Source organism: Rhincodon typus, chromosome 10 (genome assembly GCF_021869965.1).
Source record: "Rhincodon typus isolate 14 chromosome 10, sRhiTyp1.1, whole genome shotgun sequence".
Classification (NCBI taxonomy): domain Eukaryota; kingdom Metazoa; phylum Chordata; class Chondrichthyes; order Orectolobiformes; family Rhincodontidae; genus Rhincodon; species Rhincodon typus.
The window spans coordinates 14,751,531-14,772,835 of NC_063341.1; the positions used below are offsets into that span (position 1 = coordinate 14,751,531).

Below are 21,305 nucleotides of genomic sequence, written 5' to 3' on the forward strand. Positions count from 1 at the left end.
TATAGGGAGACCACTAGGTTTTCCTTGGCATTGGTGTTTGGAGACTCAAGGGCCTCAATTGGTCAACCACCCACCACTTGCTGGCAAAGCGCTAGCAGCAGTGGGAAGATTATTGACATGGCACACATCTTGCCATCCTACTCAACTTCCTGTTGCTGCCTCCTTCCCCCCCAACCTACAAGGAATTGTTAAAAGGGTAAGACAGACCTAAAAATAACCTGATAGAATTTTTGAGAAGGTAACTAAGGTAGGAGTGCTGCGTACAGTTTTGGTCGCCCTGGTATAGGAAGAATGTTACTAAATTGGAATGTGCAGAAAAGATTTACAAGGATGTTACCGGGACTGGAGGGTTTGAGTTATTGGGAGAGATTGGACAGGCTGGGACTTTTTCCCCCCAGAGTGTAGGAGGTTGAGGGGTGATCTTATAGAGACTTTTAAAATCATGAGAGCCAACAGAAAAGGTGAAGAGCAAAGATCTTTTTCCCTAGGGTAGGGGAGTTCAAGTAGGGACCTGAGGGACAACTTTTTCACACAGGGTGGCGCTTATGTTGAATAAACTATCGGGGAATGTGGTAGATACAGATCTAGTTACAACATTTAAAGGACTTTTGAATAGATACATGAATAGGAAAGGTTTGGAAGGATATAGGCCAAACACTGACAAATGGGACTAGTTTAGTTTGGGTAACTTGGTCAGCATGGCGAGTTGGTCGTAGGTTCTTTTTCCATGCTGTATGACTCCAGTAGACTGGGAGGTGCCAATGGACTACCAGAAGAAATTTGATAAAGGTCCATAGACGAGAGATTGTGGGTGAATGAAAGAAAAGTAATGGGCCTGGGTAGGAAATTGGTAAGGCAGTAGAAGACGAGGGTGTGGAATCTTGTTAAATTATGACGGGTATCTGCTGCCAGATGCAGAGCCAGTGAAGGACCCACACTGCCTCCTTTCATAAGGAGCTACAAGGCAATCAGGCAATGGTAGGGGCAGCTGTGGGCACTTGCCCTCAAATCAAGACCCTCGTGGCAGGAACCAATCAGAAGGGGGCTGCTCTTGCACACAGCTTCACCATAGAGAAGGCTGCGGGTGCTGTCAGCACTGACTCTGGAGTCCCAGGATCAGCACAAGTGACCAAGGTAATGTGGGTAAGGGGCAGTGAGGGGTGGGAGGGGTCAACAGCAAGGAAAGGGAGGTGGGCCTCAGCAGGTATCATGGGCCTTCCTGCCCAGAACGCAATTCTGGAGGAGGCAGGGTTTAGGTATGCCGCCAAAGAGGTCGGAGTCATACCTGACACAAATGATGATGGTTGTGGTTGTTGGAGGTCAGTCACCTCAGCTCCAGGACATCTCTACAGGAGTTTCTCAGGCTAAGTGTCCTAGGTACAACCATCTTCATCAATGACTTTCCCTCCATCATAAGGTCAGAAGTGCAGATGTTCACCGATGATTGCACAATGTTCAGTGCCATTCGCAACTTCTCAGATACTGAAGCAGTCCATGTTCAAATGCAACAAGATCTGGTCAATATCCAGGCTTGGGCTGACAAGTGGCAAGTGACATTCACGCCACACAAAAGCCAGGCAATGACCATCACCAATACCAGATAATCTAACTACCATCCCTTGACATTCAATGGTGTTACCATCACTGAATCCCCCACTATCAACATCTTGGGGGTTACCATTGACAAGAAACTCAACTGGACTGGACATATAACACAGTGGCTACAAGAGCAGGTCAGACGCTAGGAATCCTGCAGCAAGTAACTCACCTCCTGATTCCCCAAAGCCTGTCCACCATCTACAAGGCACAAGTCGGGAGTGATGGAATACTCTCCATTTACCTGTATAGGTGTATCTCCATTAACACTCAAGAAGTTTGACTCTATCCAAAACAAAACAGCCCACTTGATTGGCACCACATCCACAAGCATCCACTCCCTCCATGACCAACACACAGTCGCTGCAGAACTGTCTGCAAGATGCACTTTGAAAATCCACCAAAGATACTTAGAGAGCACTTTCCAAACCCACGATCGCTTCCATCTAGAAGGACAAGGGCAGCAGGTACATGGGAATACCACTAGATGCACCCTCCCTTCCAAGCCACTCACCACCCTGACTTGAAAATACATCGCCATTCCTTCACTGTGGCTGGGTCACAATATTGAAATTTCCTTCCTAGAGGCAATGTGGGTCTACATACAGCACAGGGCCCGCAGCAGTTCAAAATAAGCAGCTCACTGCGACCTTCTCAAGGACAACTAGGTACGGGCACAGTCGGTGATGCCCACATTCCAACAGTGAATGAAAAAAGGTACGCTAATTAAAAACTATTCTTGCATCCAAACTTGCTACCAAAGAGAAGAAAATATTCCGCCCAGTGAATCAGAAAAGTGGGTAATCAAACTGGAAGGAATCTAATAACGAGTCTCTGTGCTGTACTTACCGACTCAGATAAAACTGTAGACACCAAGTTCACTGATGACACAAAGATCAGTTACATAAAGTGTATACAATGATAATGAGACATGAATAGATCAAGTGAGCAGCACATTTGGAAGGTGGCTTTTAATACACCAAAATGCAGGGCCATCCATTTCTGACCAAAAAGAAAAATCAAATGGTGAGAAAAATCTACGAACACTGGAGCTCTGAAGCAGTCCATGTGGACAGGTCACTAAAGTGGCTTTGTCGGCTACAACATATATAACATTAGGTTTTTAAATGTAAAGGATTTGCATATAGAAATGGGCGCGTTTTCTTACAGCTGCACCAAACTTCGATGAAACAGTATCTGGCACAGTTGTGGGTACTGCATCTTAACTTCAAAAGACTCCAATTCCTCTCCACCATTCATCATTAGCACAATGGGGTCTGTCAAAAAGGTTATGCAAGTAATTGTTATAGGTGTGTTAGAAAATAGAACCCCTACTCTGTGGAAGCAGGCCATTCAGCCCAATAAGTCCACACCGACCCTCTGAAGAGCATCCCACCCTGTCTCTGCAACCCTGCACCTCCCATGGCTAACCCACTCAGCCTACACATCCCTGGAGACTATGGGTAATTTAGCATAGCCAATCCATCTAACCTGCACATCTTGGGATTGTGGGAGGAAACCGGAGCACCCGGAGGAAACCCACGTAGACACGGGGAGAATGTGCAAAAGCCACGGAGACAATCACTCGAGGGTGGAATCAAACCCGGGTCCCTGGCGCGGTGAGGCAGCAGTGCTAACCACTGAGCCACTGCGCTGCCCCATAATTGACTTCTTTCCACAGCTTTTGAAGAAGTCCTGCAGTTGACTTGGTGCCTCGCGCTCTCTTTCTCTGTGCCTGTAACATTGCCTCTGAATGGATCGCAGGAACTCACAACTACTGTTCAATATCACGGCAGTTTAAAATACTATGTTAATGTGGGTTACAGTAAAATATTCAATCAAAGTTACCTGACTATGGATGTATCTCAAGCCTTGAAGCATCTCTTTGATGATCTTCAAACAGCTTTTGAAGTTGCTGCCTGCGTGACCATGGTTTTCTATCCATTTCTCAAGGGTCATCTTGCAAAAATCCATCTGAATCAAGCACCAGTGAAACACATTTCAGGAAATAGGACTTAAATCATAATTTCATTTGCAGTTAAGCGGAATAGATCTACAAATTCTGTTGACGTATACAACACCAAGACAGATAGTAGGCTGCCAGAACTAAAGAAGGAATCGACTTAACACAGAGTCTTTAGCTAATTCAGCTATAGGCTGCCAAAGTCTTGCAAGAATTCTCCACAAAACTTTACCCATAAACAGAAAATAGACAGAAGCTAAAGATTCATTTTGTTGCTCCTTACCTTAATAAAAAGAAACCTAAGCTTCTTCAAATGTTTGTCGTCAGGGTGCTTTAGAGCATTCTGCTAGAATAAAACAGAGACTTTATTACCCATGGAAGAAATCATGTGAACAGTTCAAGCATCTGACGTGCTGTATACCAATTAGGAATTGCAGTCATCTAGTCTCCGCGCTCACCACTAATACTTGAATCAGGATTACAAATAATGTTTCCTGTTCATTTGGATGTTGGTTGGTTGAAATCCCTCAATTTGTTTGTAAAATTTCATCAGATGTGCAGGTTAGGTGGATTGGCCATGCTACATTGCCTTGTAATGTGCAGGGATCGGGTTAGGCATGGGAAATGCAGGGTTACAGGGATGGGGGGGGGGGGGGGGGTCTGGTTGGGAAGGTTTTCAGAGGGGCAATGGGGATTTGATGGGCCAAAAGGCCTGCTTCCACACTGTAGGGATTCTACAATTGTATAAGAAGCCCCCTAATCATCTTGTTGCAGGTAATATGATGTCCGTTTTTAAAAAAAAGGCACTGTTTTGCAAACCAAACCTCATCCCATTTCATCACACACACTTAATTTAACATGATCAATTTTCTCACTTTTTTTTAAGCAAATCCACCCACTTAATTAAACATTGTGTTCAAATCCATGATAGAAAATTTCCAGTAATTTTCCCTAATGTATTTTGTACAATACAGCACAAGGACTATCAGAAACATTACATCGGCCAGACCGGAAGGAAACTAGCCATCAGGATACACGAACACCAGCTGGCAGCAAAACATGACGAACTTTCCCTCATTTCAGTGCACTCGGACAACGAAGGCTACCAATTTAACTGGGACAACGTGACCATCCTGGTTCAAGCCAACCATAGATATATACGGGAATTCCTAAAGGCCTGGTTCTCCACCCATAATGCAATCAACAAACATGTGGAATTAGGCCCCCATATATACACCCTTGCAAAAAAGAACTGGAAATGACACAAAACACCTCAACAGACCAGATCATGTCAGTACTAAGCAGAGTAGAATAACATCGCTTCATTGGAGGCTCCACTGATGGTGTTACCTAGCATGGTACCGAAATGCCTGAACGAAAACCAGCCAGCTCGGTGAGCAAGTCAACAACCTCACCCACAACCCGAGCTACAAATCTTCGCAAGAACCTTAGAAGAATTCATAATGGGTCTTAAAAAAAAACTGCTCCTAATTACTTATATTTCATTGCCCGAAGTTCTCCAAATATTTCCCTTCAAGTACTGATCCAATTCCCTCTTCAAACTTATATTGAATCTAGAGAGATAGTAGGAACTACCGATGCTGAAGTCTGAGTAACAAGGTGTGGAGCTGGAGGAAAACAGCAGGCCAGGCAGCATCAGAGGAGCAGGAAAGCTGACGTTTCGGGTCGGGGCCCTTCTTCAGAAAAGTACTTTGAAAAATACTTTGAATCTACTTTCTCCACCCTTGCAGAAAATGCATTAAAGTTCACAGCAACTCCATACATAAAAGCAATTCTCCTGATGTTTGTTGTGATTCTTTTGCCAATGAGCCTAAATTTGACCCTATGGTTATTGAAACAAATGCTACTGGAACAGTTTTTTCCCCATTTGCGCTACCAAAGCCCTTCACCTTTTTGGAAATGTTAAAGTCTTTTCTGTAGACTCTCTGCATAGGTGAAGTCCTGCCACCCAATCAAGTAAATCTCCTCTATATCCTCACCGAGACCTTGACGTTCTTCTTGAAGTGCCTTGAAATGGATGCATTTCTGCGTTAGACATGAGGGAGCTTGAGAAGCAGAGGCATTGCGTCTGTGACCTAATGCCTTGAAGTTCCTCCACGCACCTGCAGAGGGTGCCCATCCAGCAATGACAGGTAGCCATTCGACACAACTGGATGCTCATCTGTGGGGCCACTGCTGGTGTGACTGCCAACCAAGTGCATGGTGCCAGTTTGCCAGCAGCTGGCTTGGGGAAGACAGGGTGGGGTAAGAGATACAACCACGATTGGCAGGCCTCCTGTGCTAAACCTTCCCCAATGAGCCGAAGACGCCAGTGGGCCACAGCTACACTGGCCCAGCTCACAGGGGTCACCTCCTAGCCATGGCTGGAGATTGTTTTTATTTACAGTTGGCTTATTCAGAGATAGCCAGCCTCAATTCCCTGCACCGATCCCCAATTGCCGATGGGCGAACTGCAGAACTGGGAGGCAACATTTACCGCAGATGCTTGAACTTCATTGATGTGTTCAGACACAGTGCTTCCCATCTCCGATCTCTTAGCAACACCCGCTGGACATTTGTGCTTTGTAACTGGAGATACAGAAGCTTGATCATCTACATCGCCTGAGAAAACAAAATGAGATTTCACTACAGACAGTATGAATCTTAAGAAAACCCCTGCTACCTCGCAGCATGCCGTCAGCAACTGAGGGTGAGATTTTAACTCACTCAAGCCCAGTCAGTTACGCAGAGTTAAAAGAATGCTGTCTGCTATTTCAGCGCGTTCTCTGATAAAATGTCACAGGCCTGAAAAGTTAGCACAGTTTTCTCTCTCAAAGCTACCAGAAACGCTGAGCATTTTCAGCATTTTCTGTTTCAGCATTCCAGCGTCTGCAATATTTTGCTTATCTCCTACAACTCTATGCGTTTTTTTAAAAGGGAATCAGTGAGGTATTTTGAACTGGGGAATATAAATGGCTTTGAGGAACAGGTAGAGGAATGAGATGAATTGAAAAGCCAGCACGAGCATACGCACAAAATCCTCCTGTGCTGTTATTCGATAGAAGCAGAATAAATACTATTTGATGCGAACAATATCGACCTGTTTTGCCCAGTTTTCAACAAGCACCTGGATGCCAACCATTTCCCTAAACTACGTAAATGAAATATGTTCAAATCATATAGAATGTCCATTGCTCTGGGACAGTTAAACACAACACACTACGTTGTGGTGAGTAGCGAACATGTTGTCTCATTCATCATGCATTTAGGAGTTTATTAGAATTAATTTTGACTTTTAGAGGAGTCCAGTTCTGAGAGAGGGATAGATGTTCTTGTTCTGATGGCTATTAGCCCATAACCTCAAGGCCTGTTCAATAATGACGGTGAGGAAAGCTTTCTCTCTGCGCTTCTTAACTTACAAAATGACTGTTAACTGTTTTGTGTCATATGAAACAGACGGAAATTCAGCACAGGCTACGTGAAGCCAATATTAGGAGACTCAACACAATTTCAGATTCTGACCTCAGCTGAATGTTGGTGGCAAGCTGTGGGAACCAGGTTGACACTCCACTGCAGCTTGTCAGTTGTCCAAGGACAGGAAATCAGCCAGGGGGTGAAGGGTGGTAGCCGCTAGTGCTGAGGGAGTTGGGTCCAATCCAGTCCAGTGGTTAGACAGCACAGAGGCACAAGTCAGGAATGTACCACATGATGTCCTCTGGAGTTCATGGGAACACACCTCCTTACCCTTTTGGAATACTATGTCCACATCTGGTCGCCCAGTTATGGGAAGGATATTAAAAACCGAAGGAATTGCGGATGCTGTAAATCAGGAACAAAAACAAAGTTGCTGGAAAAGCCCAGCAGGTCTGGCAGCATCTGTGAAGGAAGAAAGAGTTAACGCTTTGGGTCAGACCCAAAACATTAACTCTGTTTTTTCCTTCATAGGAAGGATATTATGAAGCTGGAGAGGATTCAGAAGAGATTTACCAGGATGTTGCTGGGTATAGTAGGTTCAGGTTATAAAGAAAGACTGAATAGGTTGGGACTTTTTCCACTGGAGTGTAGGAGGTTGAGAGGCGACCTGATAGAAGTTTACAAAATAATGAAGGGTGTAGACACAGCTAATGGTAGGTGTTTTTTTCCCTAGGATGGGGGATTTCGAGACTCGGGGGCATATTTTTAAGGTGAGAGGAGAAAGATTTGAAAAAGACATGGGAGGCAAATCATTTTTTTACACAGAGGGTGGTTCTTGTGCAGAGTGAACTTCCAGAGGAAGTGGTGAATGTGGGTACAGTTACAACATTTAAAAGAATATGTGCATGAACAGGAAAGGTTTGGAGGGATAGGGGGCAGGAGCAGGTAGGTAGTTTAGTTTGGAATTATGGTCGGCATGGACTGGTTGGACCGGAGGGTCTGTTTCTGTGCTGTATAACTCTATGACTTGGCAACTCACTCAGAAAGTGTTAAGTGTGGAGAATAATTGCTCTGTCTTTTTTGACATTGACATTTTTAACAAACCATAATCTGTGTATTCGAACAGGTGGAAGTACTGGGTGTCCGCTTCGAAGTCTTTGTGAACACTGCATCGGTGGGCTTTGGGCACCATAGAAGGGCCGTGGTCCACCCTGAGTTTTCTTCACATGTCCCTACCCCATATTCCAGCTGGGAAACAAGCAGGTGTCCTTCTGAAAATCCACCACTTCAATTAAAGGTCAAAGGCTTTCAGCCTCATGTCAATGACCACTAGGACATACAGGATGGATACAGCTTTGATGTTACTACTACTAATATAAAAATCTCAACTCCCAACTAATTTATGGCACCTTAAAAAGGTACATATACTTTCTAGATCTCAAGCAGTCCCTACAAGAGACTGGTGAAATGCAGATGCGTGACAACAAAAAATGATTTCATAAAGTTCTCAATGTACACAACTCAGCTCAAGGTCCTACCTGAAGAATTTGTGAAGAAGGGTCTAGGCCCGAAAAGTCAGCCTTCCTGCTCCTCTGATGCTACTTGGCCTGCTGTGTTCATCCAGCTCTACAACTTGTTATGTCAAGGTCCTACCTGCTGCTTTGTGCATGGGTTGATAAAGACAGCAACCAAACATTTCCAGTTTGCAGTCATCCCCCATGTAGCTTTTTCTACAAATGCTGGATTTTTAACGTTCAGAATTAGCCTGCGTTTTGAGCACAAATTCAATTTGCAATTTTCATGGCACCATAGTGAAAAGCTCACCGGCAGTGATTTGTGGGACATTACTGATTTATTTTGTTGCTGAACATCTGTTTCACGACACAGCGACTTCACAAAGCACATCACAACAATTAATTACTTTTGGACTGTCCTTACTGTTGCAATGCAGGGACTGCCTCATCCAACTGGAGCACAACTAATCCCCATAAGCAACAATGAACCAAGTGACCAGGTAATTTGTGTTGGTGGTGTTGGTTGGAACATAAACGTTGATCAGAGCAGCAGGGATAACTCCCCTACTCTCCTTCAAATAGTGCAGTGGGTTTTTTTCTGTGACCCCCGAGAGTCAGGACAACATTTTGGTTCAACATCTCAACTGGAAGACGAAGGGAGCCATTTCAAGAATTAAAGACCAGCAGAAAATACGACTGCAATGACAACACCAACCTGTGTAATTAGTTGTGTTGCTGTCTGTCCACTCTACAGAGTTGCTACATGGTGGAGGTGCTGTAGCCAGGATGGCATCATATGAGCTGTCACAAGGATCTGACTGAGCTTCATCGATCCATTCAGCGGTCACCAGCTGCTCCATCTCTTCAATCCAAGCATCATGGTAGTGCACAACGTTCCTGTGGTTTAGCTTGGAAAGAATCTTCACCTCATTTAGAAAGGCACTTTCAGCACACTTCTTACTGTGTGGAAGGTGGATGCACTTCACAGCGTAGGTTCTCTCCTCAAGACTGCGAAACACCTAAGAAAAAGTAATATAATTGCTGGAGTTTATACACTTGAGAACAATTAAAATGGTAGGGATCGAATACAGGAGGTCAGATGAAACCAAGAATTACCATATGAACCCATGCTTGTGGGTTTTAAATCATTCTGGTTCACATTTCTTTTTATACATTTGTTAAATGTGAGCATCACTGGCTTTACCTGCATTTATTACCATCACTAATTGCCCAGAGGTTAATCATGAGACCAGCACATTGTTGAAGGTCTGGAATCACACACTGGCCAGACCAGGTAAGGATGGCAGATTTCTTTCCCAAAAGAACATTGGTCAACCAGAGGTAACACAGTGCGGAGCTGGAGGAACACAGCAGGCCAGGCAGCATCAGAGGAGCAGGAAAGCTGACGTTTTGGGTCGGGGCCCTTCTTCAGAAGTTTTAGTACATTTTAGTACAACACACAAGGGTAGAGGTTATACAATTAATGGTTGGGCCTTGGGTAATGTTGTAGCATAGAGGGATCTAGGGGTGGTTAAAACGATGTTTGGCATGCTTGCCTTCATTGCTCAGTCCTTGGTTTACAGGGGTTGAGGATGTACTGAACATTAGTGAGGCCTCTTCTGGAATACTGTGTCCAGCTGAGGTCGCCCCTATATAGGAAGGATATTACCAAGCTGCAGAAGGTTCAGAAGAGATTTACCAGGATGTTGCGGGATATGTACATTGTCAACAGTTAAGGACGCGGCACTGATCCCTTTCGGACTCCAGTAGTTCACAGAATCAGAATTTTTACAGCACAGAAGGAGGCCATTTGGCCCATTGTGTCTGCACTGGTTCTATTATCTAGTGACAATCTCCTGCCTTTTCCCCATATCCCTGCTCACCATTTTTATCCATACAGTCATCTAATGCCTCAATTGAATTTGCTTCCACAATATTTCCAGGCAGTGCATTCCATACCCTAACTACTTGCTGTGTGAAAAAGTTTATTTCTCACATCACCCGTATTTTGTCCCATAACCCCAAAAATTAGTCGTCTTCAAACGCATACTGCCTGTTGAGGTTATGTGTTCCAGACTTCACCACTTGCCGAAAGAAAACACATTCTCCACACTGTCCCTGGGGTTTTTGTGTTAGTTATTTAAAGCATCTGCTAACTAATGCACCTGTCAGTAGAAACCATTTCTCTCTACTTCCTTCGAATCCCTTAGCATTTTGAAGACCTTTTTTAGGTCTCCCCTTGTTCTTGTTAGAACAATCACAGCTTTGCCACTCTCTCAACACAAATGAAGTTCCTCACCCCAGTACCTCTTTAGAAAACCTCTTCTGTATCCTCTCCAAAACCTGAACATTTTCATAAAGTACGATACCCCGAACAGAGCACAATAATCCACCAAGGTCTAAATGTGGATTTGTAAAGGTTTAACACAACCTCCATATTTTTGTATTCATTTACCCTGTTTGCAATGTCAAGCATTCTGTACGCTTTTTTAACTTTATGCCCTCCTTCAAATATTTATGAAAATTCACTCCCATGTCCCACCTTTTGAAATTCTCTTTTAGTTGAATTCTGCCTGAGGACCTCAACCCTTTAACTCTTTATGTCATTGATTCCAAGACAAGCCACAACTCTCTGTTCTGCTTCCCCATGTAGCAAGTCCTGTACTTGTTCAGTCACAGCCAGTATAGCTGGTGAGCTATGATTGCCAAACAGAACAGTCAGTCGGACTGTGTACTGCCTGGTACAAATGTCCAGAAGTGCGCACTAAACACATTTTGTGCCCTGCATCTGAAAACAGTAATTGGGCTTCCATTGCAGGATTCCAATGTGCATGTTTTAGCAGCGTCCAGTTGGAAGACCAACTTACAGGCCCAAGTGAAAACAACATCAAATGGACCTCAAGTGAGGGTGGCATGGTGGCTCAGTGGTTAGCACTGCTGCCTCCCAACACTAGGGACCCAGGTTCAATTCCACCCTCGGGCAACTGTCTGTGTGGAGCTTGCACGTCCTCCTCATGTCTGTGCGGGTTTTCTCCGGGTGCTCTGGTTTCCTCCCACGATCCAAAGATTTGCAGGCTAGCTGGATTGGCCATGCTAAATAGTGTTCAAGGATGCCTAGATTAGGTGGGTTATAAGGGGATGGGTCTGGGCAGGATGCTCTGATGGTTGGTGTGGACTTGTTGGGCTGTAGGGATTCTATGATTCTTGTCCAGAAAGTGGTCTTCCTCCGACTGTCAACTACCAAGCATCTGTTGTTCCAGCAGAAATCTACCTTTGCAGCGAGAGGTCATACTGTTTTCTGTCCCATCCAGGAGTCAGAATCATTTTCAGACTTTACCAAGTCTCATGTTAATTAGCGATCATTGATACTAATACTAAACAGTAAAAAAGAACATACTATGACGTTTCAGATAAATGGGCAGGAACTGAACCAGAATAATACACGAGAGCCTTGGGCAATGTCTATATAGGGGTGTTTTCAAAACAAGTTTAGAATGGGTTCAAAGCTGTTTCCTAGGTGATTTAAGGAGAATCTAGATAAGTATATGAAGGAATAAAAGTTTATGCTGATAGGATGCGAGGTGTGAAATGGAAGGAGTTTCAGATGAAGCATAATCTCTGGTGTGACCTTCAGTGCTCAGTGTTCTGTTTTGGCACTGTAATATCTCTAGTGGTTTATCTTATATAATGCGGTGCGAAATCTGCACACTATAAACATCCAAGCTAACTCTGCAGTGAGGTGAATTGAGACTATTTTCCCAGGGAGTTTTGCTGCACTCTGAGCCTGAACAGAAGCTACACTATACTTGCGGTGGTCATGTGACGCTAAACTGCTTTCACAGACACATGCGCATGTTTGCACCATTTGAAATCTTTCAACTAAACGATAGGGCCCAATTTTATCTCTTTGTAAACAAATAGTTTTTGAGTGAGTTAAAATTCTGCTCCTAGTTTGCATCCATAATACAGACCCTGTGGTGATTCAGAACAGACCTGGCAACGCAAAACTGGGCATCCACAAGGATCTGTGGACTGCAGCGGAACTGTATTCCAACACAATCTGAAACCTCATGACCCATGATATATTCCCCAACATTATCATTATCATCATGTCAAGGAATCGACCCTGGTTCAGTGAAGAGTGCAGAAGCAGCACCAGGCGTACCTAAAACTGCTGTGTCAACCAGATGAAACTATAAAACAGGGCTACTTGTGTGGCAAACAGCATAAGGAGCACACAACAGACAAAGCTAAGTGATCCCACAACTAACAGATCAGATTGCAGCTCTGTCATGTCCAACTCTGATTGATGGTGAACAACCAAACAACGAATCTGAAGAGGCGGTTTCATAGATCTTCAATGACGGGGGCAGCCTAACAATTCAGTTAAAAAGACAAGGCTGTAGCATGTGTAAAACTCTTCTGCCAGAAATACTGAGTGGATAATTCATATCAACCTCCTCAGGAAGTTCCCAGCATCCCAGATGCCATTCTTCAGCCAATTTTTTTCACTCCAAGTAATATCAACCAATGGCTGAAGGAACTGGACATGGCAAAGGCCCCAGTATTCCAGCTATGATACTGAATACATGCTCCAGAACTAGTTCCATGCCTAGATAAGCTGATCCAATTCAGCTACAACACTGGCATCCACCCATCAACATAGAACATTGTTTTCCCTCCATTATAAGGTCAGAAGTGGGGATGTTCGCTGATGATTGCACAATGTTCAGCACCATCCGTGACTCCTCAGATGTTGCAGGGATGTGTTTCCATCTGCTGCAAGAACTGAACATCGTTCAAGCTTGGGCTGAAAGGGACAAATAACATTCCCACAAGAGTCAGGCACTGACCATTTTCAACAAGTGAGAATGTAACCACCTCTACTTGAAATTCAATGGCATGACCATCACTGAATCCCCGATTAACAAATACTAGGGGTTACTGCTGACCAGAAGCTGAAGTGGATTCGGCACATAAATACTGTGACTACAAGAGTAGATCAGACGCTAAGACTTCCATAGAGAGTTACTCGCCTCCTGACTCCTCAACGCTAGTCCAACATCCACAAGGCACAATCAGGAGTATAATGCAATTCTCCTTACTCCAACAACACTCAAGAAACTTTCCAACATCCAGAACAAAGCAGCAAAGCTTGATGCAGACCTCATTTATCACCTGAAACATTAACTTCCTCCATTACTGATACATAATGGCACTAGCATGTACCATCTATAAGATGCACTGCAGCAACTCACCACAGCTCGTTTGAAAGCACCTTCCAAGCCTGTGACCACTCCTAGCGAGAAGAACAAGGGCAGTAGACACATGGGAACACCACCACATGTAAGTTCTTTCAAGTTACACACTTTTCTGACTTATAATTATTTGCCACTCTTTTGCTCTCACTGGGTCAAAATCCTGGAACTTCCTTTGTAATAGAGCCATGGGTGTACCCACCCTCTGAGGACTGCAGCAGTCAAGAAGGCAGTTCATAGCCACCTTCTCAAGGGCATTAGGGATCTGCAATAAATGCTGTTCGAGTCAGCAATATCCACATCCTGTGGACATATAGTTAAACAAACTGGCACTGTCTATAGTTACATTTTGCACATGCGGCAGCAGTGTCAGTTTGGCTTTTGTGATTACCCTGCAGTCAGCTACCCAATCAATCCCACTTGGCACAGTAGGGGAAGCAATAGCCTAGTGGTATTATCACTGGACTGTTAATCCAGAGACCCAGATAACATTCTGGGGACCCAGGTTCAAATCCTGCCACAGCAGATGGTGGAATTTGAATTCAATAAGATATCTGGAATTAAGGTAGGGATCTAAAGATGACCATTAATTCATTGTCGATTGTCAGGAAAAACCCATCGGGTTCATTAATGTCGTTTAGGCATGGAAACTGCCATCCTTACCTGGTCTGGCCTACATGTCATTCCAGACCCACAGCAATGTTGTTGACTCTTAACTGCCCTCTGGGCATTAGGGATGGGCAATAAATGCTGCCTAGCCAGCAATGCCCTCATCTCGTGAATGAATAAAGGAAAAAAAAGCAGCTCAGTGGTTAGCACTAATGCCTCACAGCGCCAGGGATCCAGGTTCAATTCTTAACTAACTGAAGTATTGATGAGCACTTATCATTCTGGACTTTTTACTGTTTTCATGCTAATTTTTTTTTTACTCTGCAACAACACTAAGTTTTGTGCCTGGATTCTTGTCATTAAAGGCAGCCATTGTAGAAACTTTTCACTGTACTCCTATACTTCTGTACTGAAGTACACGTGACAATAAAGGATATTCTCCCCGTGTTTGCGTGGGTTTCCTCTGGATGCACAGTTTCCTCCCACAGTCCAAAGAGGTGCAGGATTTACCATGCTAAAATGCCCCATAGTGTCCAGCGATGTAAAGGCTAGGTGGGTTAGTAATGGGAAATGCAGGGTTACAAGAATAGGGTAGATCTGGGTGGGATGCTCTTTGGAGGGTCAGTGTGGACTCAATGGGCCGAATGGCCTACGTCCACACTGTAATGATTCTGTGATTCACTCATGCCTCATACCCATACAAATATTACCTTTTCAATAAGTATCTAACTCCCTTTAGAAAACTATTATTGAATTGCTTCCACCACCCATTCTAGCAATTAAGCAAATAACAAATGCTGTTCATCTTCACCCTGATTCAATTGTTAATTATCTTAAATCAGTGCTCTCTCGTTTCCTATCCATATTCCAAATAGTTTCAACAGAAACAAATAAGAAAACAAAACATATACTTAACAAAATAACTTTACCTACCTTATATACAATACTGAATCCACCTTGACCGATGCATTCAATATCTGTATACCCTTTCTGCTGTAGGATGTTTCTTACTTTGTCCAATATATTTTCTGTGCGCCACACCGTATGAACCTATATAAGGGACATGTAAAGCTTGTAAATAATAAAAACTATGTCAATTACTGTATACAAAGCACATTGATTTAACTATTTGATAACCGCAATATTGTTGTACCTAGTCAGAAGCAGTAAATTCAAAAACTTTTCTGCATTAATTTGTCAAGGATATGCCTCAGTGAAAAGAAGACCACTTTCCTTTTAGTTCGCACATTCTGTTGTACATTATCTCACTGTCATTACATTCTGAACAACCAACAGTGCCTCTGTGACCTGCCTGTTTCCTCTCCACCTATCTTCTCCTTTGTCCATCTTCTATCTGCCTCCCCCTCTCTCCCTATTTATTTCAGAATCCCCTTCCCCTCCCCCATTTCTGAAGAAGGGTCTCGACCCGAAACGTCAGCTTTCCTGCTCCTCTGATGCTGCTTGGCCTGCTGTGTTCATCCAGCTCTACACCGTGTTATCTCAGATTCTCCAGCATCGGCAGTTCCTACTATCTCAGAACATCCTTTCCGATCTTTTGCACCATCTGTCCAATTTTCCCGTCTTCACTTTGTTTTATCAATAAACCCCTCAGACTCCAACTCACTAGGGAAAATAGCCCCAACTTATTCAGCCTCTCCCCAAAGCTCAAACCCTCTAAATAGCTCAAACCCTCCAACCCCGGCAACATCCTTGTAAATCTTTTCTATTACCCTTTCAAGTTTAACAGCATCTTTCCTATACCAGGGAGACCAGAATTGAACACAGTATTCCAAAAGTGGTCTAACCAATGTGCTGTAACCAAATGCACTAATCAAAAAAGGCAAACATATTTGTCGACTGCAATAAGAATATTATTTTGCCTCAATGCTTTAAGAATACCTTTGATGGCAATAGTCCAACATTTGCACATCGTTTCAGGTTTAAAAGCGCAAGGATGGGTTCCAAAATGTCACGCACAGTGTTGACCACAGAAATCTCAAAACACTGTTAGTTGTACCAATTTTCTTTTGGATTTCCAAACTACTGAGACCTCCAGTATACTGTCCCCCTCACAGCTATCATGTAGAATTTATGATCAGATGATGGCATTTATTTCACATCTGCATGCTGCAATTGCAGAACCATCTGGCATCTGGACTCTTGTTATCACTTCACTGAAGATTTTCCCCAGAGTTTCTATCCCAGCTCTTTGGCAGGTTTCAGAGGGTGGGTGCAATTCAAATTCTTCATTTAACTTTTCAACAGTAGGAAAGGCCCTGATTCTGCATGATATGCAACAGTGAAATTGTCCTTGTCCACCATCATTATTCTCCTGAAACTGGCATCAAACTCTGGAGTCTGCAAATGCACCTAAGCAGAGAAATCCATAATTTGCTGTCAATGTTTTTATATTTCTCCACAGGTAAACACCTCACAGGTTGAAATCAAGAATAAGTAATGAATTGATGAGAACTTGCCCTTTTACACCTTTAGTCTCACAGTAAAAGTCCTTGAAAAATTTGCAACGTATTCAATGAGTTGTAACCAGGCTTTTAATAGCATAGTAAATCCAGAGTTGCTAATGAAAAGCCTCACTGTCTCTGAAAAACTAATTTTCCATTTGTAGAATGCCAGACTTAAATTATGGAAAAGAACACATTTTAAAATAAAAACCGAAAGAACTTTTCTCCCTCTCCCTCGTTTTCTCCCTCTCCATCGTTTCCTCCCTCAAAAGAAAAAAGGGGGTGGCACGGTGGCTCAGTGCTTAGCACTGCTGCCTCACAGCACCAGGGACCCAGGTTCAATTCCATCCTTGGGTGACTGCCTGTGTGGAGTTTGCACATTTTCCCCATGTCTGCATGGGTTTCCTCCAGGTGCTCCAGTTTCCTCCCACAATCCAAAGATGTGCAGGTTAGGTGGATTGGCCATGCTAAATTGCCCACAATGTTCAGGGATGTGTAGACTAGGTGGGTTATAGGGAGATGGGTCTGGGTGGGATGCTCTGAGGGTTGGTGTGGACTTGCTCGGCCAAAGGGCCTGTTTCCACACTGTAGGGATTCTATGATTCTATGAACGGCAGATGCTGTAAATTAGGAACAAAAACAGTGCTGAGAAAGCTCAGGAGGTCTAGCAGCATCTGTGGGGAAAAAAATCAGAGTTAATGTTTCAGGTCAGTGAATTTTCCACAGAACTGATTTTTCTTCACAGATGCTGCCAGACCTGCTGAGCTTTTCCAGCAACCTCTGTTTATGTTCCACATTTTAAGATAATATTTTTACAGTACACGATCCTTCATTTCCTACCTGAATCTTATGTGTGTGTGTGTTTCAGACATCTATTTTATACTATGGGAAATCATAACTTTGAAAAAAATGAGGGATTTTTAGTGCAGTTTACCTCCTGCTTTGTTGTCTGTGAGAATTGTTCAATGTGATTGGTTGCTTACCTTGCATGATGACATCACTGTTGCTGGGTGCATGGAGTCAAACTGATCTTTGGCAAGAGGCAACTTCACAACCCCAAGGTCACTAGATGTTTGTGGGCAGCTTTCTTCTTAACCCAACGTCAGTGATGAGTTGCCTCGATCAACCATCTGCAAAATCTAGATTCCTGATATATTTATACGTGTTTTTCTTCAGAAGTTCTTGTCCATCTCAACTCCTTAATTTGCTTCCATGGAGAACTGCAACAGGAGTTGGAAATCTGACGACAAAAAGTGTATGGTTAAAGTTTGTGGTCATGAACCTGAAAAATTAACTTTTTTTTCTCTTTGATGCTGCCTGACTTGCTGTTGTCTCGTTTATGTCACTTTCTGGTTATATTTCAAGTAAAAAAGCAGGTTCTGAAAAAGAAAATCCTGGAAAATCTAAAACAAAAATGAGCCTGAATTGGAAAGTGAGATCTGTTTGAAAAGAAACGACCCTCCAGCAGGAGCAGAACAAAGAACTTCCTGGCTGCTTCCATCTCCGCCCCATGCAGCACGCTCCCACGCAAAGTCCTTGCTGAGCTGGTGTGGCCAAAGTTATCGACGCACAACCCAGCTCGCCAGAAGATAATAGATACCGAAAGCAAAACCGAACACTTACAACGCCAGAGATAGTTGGAACTGCAGATGCTGGTGAATCCAAGACAACAAGGTGCAGGGCTGGATGAACACAGCAGGCCAAGCAGCATCATAGGAGCAGAGAGGCTGACGTTTCGGGCCTAGACCCTTACAACGCCAGGTCGTTCGTAACGAGCAAATCCTGCAGGAACGCGGGTGTCCCTTTAAAATTCGCGCTTGGCCAGCAACTGGGATTGTGATTGACAGCTCCGGCCCCCGGGGAGCTGTTTGATTGACAGCTCCGGCCCCCGGGGAGCTGTTTGATTGACAGCTCCGGCCCCCGGGGAGCTGTTTGATTGACAGCCGCGTTCCAAGCGCAGGGAAAGCTCCGCGCGGCCTTGCAGCGCCGAGACGATACGGCAGTCCTCGAGGTTCCCTCTTTCCTTGCGCTGGAAGGGTGTGCGCCTCCTGGTGGAACATAAACAGCCTTCGCTCACCCGTCGACAATTTCACTGCAAAAGTTCTTTACATTCCGAGTCACTGACTGTTTTCGAACAGCACTTTGGTGAAACTGTGGGTGTCAGATCGAATCTCTGACTCATGCCTCGATCTCCACTACTTATCATACAGCACTACTCCCCAGGTATGATGTGCTAAGTAGCCTGGGAGAGAGAGTCGAAGATAACGCATGTGGTGCTAGCATATTTATTTTTAACATGTAAAAGTTGCAGAATCCAACATATTTCAAAGTAATTAATAATATGTAAATTAAAATGAAGAACTGCAGATGCTGGAAATCTGAAACAAGCAAAAATATAAATTGTTGGAGAAACTCAGCAGGTCTGCCAGTATCCATTAAGAGGAACAGTTCTATTGAGTTTCAAGCCCAGTGACCCTTCTTCAGAAATTATCGTTATAGATTTCCTTTGATCATGTAGATTTCCGTTAATCATGTTGACGGATATTCTGTAATGTTTAGTTGTATTTAACTGGACTGTCACTTTAAGATGTCTGTTTTGCTTAAACCAACCAGCATGTGGTCCAAGTCAGTACTAAATTGTTAAGATATGCAAGCCATGCATGACAAAGTGAATTTTGCTTGTTTGTGATAGCTCTCAATTAAATGTAAAGACATGATTGTCATAAAGAAAGAAAATGTGAAACAACTGTACCATCAGCTACATAAAGAGGTTAAATCTATTAAACACTGTCTTGAATTGTGAATGTTGAATGAGGGAAATGTTCACTTGGGATAGTGAGCAGTTTTGGGCCCTGTATTTAAGGAAGGATGGATGTGCTGGCCTTGGAAGTGGTCCAGAGGAAGTTTACAAGAAGATCCTGGGGATGAAGGGCTTGTTGTATGAAGAGTAATTGAGGACTCTGAGTCTGTACTCGATGGGGTTTAGAACAATGAGAGGAGGATCTCATTGCAAAATATTGAGAGGCCTGGGTAGAGTAGGTGTGGAGAAGATGTTCCAACTAGTAGGAGAGACAAGGATCCAAGGGCACAGCCTCAGAGTGAAGGGACAACCTTTTATAACTGAGATGAGGAGGAACTTCTTCAGCTAGAGGTTGGTGAATCTATTCAATTCATTACTGCAGAAACTTGTGTAAACCAAGTCACAGTGTGTACTTAAGACAGAGGTAGATAGGTTCTTGATTGGTAAGGGGATTAAGGGTTACAGGGAGAAGGCAGGAGAATGGGGTTTAGAAACATATTAGCCATGAGTGAATAGTGGACCAGGGTTGATGCACCAAACAGCCTAATTCTGCTCCTATATTTTATGGTCTTATGTCTTGTGGATGTAAGCTGAACATTGGTCAGCCATCAAGGCAAAGAAAAACTGAAAGAACTGTGGATGCTGTAAATCAGGAACAAAAACAGAAGTTGCTGGAAAAGTTCAGCAGGTCTGGCAGCATCTGTGAAGAAAAAATTCCGAGTTAATGTTTCGGGTCCGGTGACCCTTCCTCAGAACGGATGCTGGGCTTCGCTGGAACATTGCAGCAAGCCAGAAACAGAGATGTTGGCCAGGGAACAGGGTGGTGTGTTAAAGTGGCAGGCAACAGGTAGCTCAGGGTCTTTTTTGCACACAGAACGTAGATGTTCTGCGAAGCGGTCACCCAGTCTACACTTCGTTTCCCCGGTGTAGAGGAGATCACATTGTGAGCAGCGAATGCAGTAGATGTATTCTGGGAAGTGCAGGTTAAGTGTTGCTCCCTGGCCAACATCTCTGCCTCTGGCTTGCTGTAGTGTTCCAGCTAGGCCCAACGCAAGTTGGAAGAACGACACCTCATCTTCCGCTTGGGGACCCTGCAGCCCTCCAGACTCAATATCAAGTTCAATAATTTTAGGGCCTAAACTCTCCCATGTCCCAGCCCCCACCTCACACACCAGGCCTTGTTACCACATAGCCTGCCACTACACACCCCCTGTTGTTAGTCACTAACAGTCCCCATTAACAACTACTCACCCTCCCAGCCTGATCGTTAGCAACTCCTTTGTCTATCCAACTCCTCCTCTCTCTTTGGGCCCTATCCTATCGTTGACTCCCTACCACATCCTCCTCCCTATTTTCTGCATATAAACTGACATTTTCCCAGCTACCATCAGTCTGAGGAAGGTCACCGGACCTGAAACGTTAACTCTGATTTTTTCTTCACAGATGCTGCCAGACCTGCTGAGCTTTTCCAGCAACTTCAGTTTTTGATCAAGGCAAAGAATACAATGTGTAAGTAATGATCCACGTGCAAATGCACAGAGTGACAGTGGCTGCCACTGTGTCAGCTACAGTAGATAGCAAAAACAAAGTTGCTGTTCTGGTGTTGTTCTTCCAGCTTGTGTTGGGCTTTGATGGAACACCGCAGTAAGCCAGAGACAGAGATGTTGGCCAGGGAACAGGGTGGTGCAT

General features: G+C 43.9%; 1 protein-coding gene across 7 annotated transcripts in view; it reads right to left on the minus strand.

The window, feature by feature from the left end:
• LOC109914026 (eIF-2-alpha kinase GCN2-like) overlaps window positions 1-19,589 on the minus strand; it is a 66,474-nt gene extending 46,885 nt beyond the window's left edge. For 5 of the 7 annotated variants that reach the window (XR_007263029.1, XM_048601857.1, XM_048601859.1 and 2 more), the window contains exons 1-7: window positions 18,440-19,589; window positions 17,800-18,056; window positions 15,288-15,404; window positions 9,203-9,506; window positions 6,057-6,181; window positions 3,843-3,905; window positions 3,445-3,570 (exon numbers count right to left, since the gene is read on the minus strand). Coding sequence is in view for 6 of the 7 variants with exons in the window: in XM_048601857.1 (XP_048457814.1) it covers window positions 3,445-3,570; window positions 3,843-3,905; window positions 6,057-6,181; window positions 9,203-9,506; window positions 15,288-15,404; window positions 17,800-17,832 (768 nt within the window). In the remaining variant the exon portion in view is untranslated. The remainder of the gene's footprint in view (window positions 1-3,444; window positions 3,571-3,842; window positions 3,906-6,056; window positions 6,182-9,202; window positions 9,507-15,287; window positions 15,405-17,799; window positions 18,057-18,439) is intronic. The other 2 variants (XM_048601858.1, XM_048601856.1) reach the window with 1 other exon arrangement.
• Window positions 19,590-21,305: the final 1,716 nt, after the last annotated feature.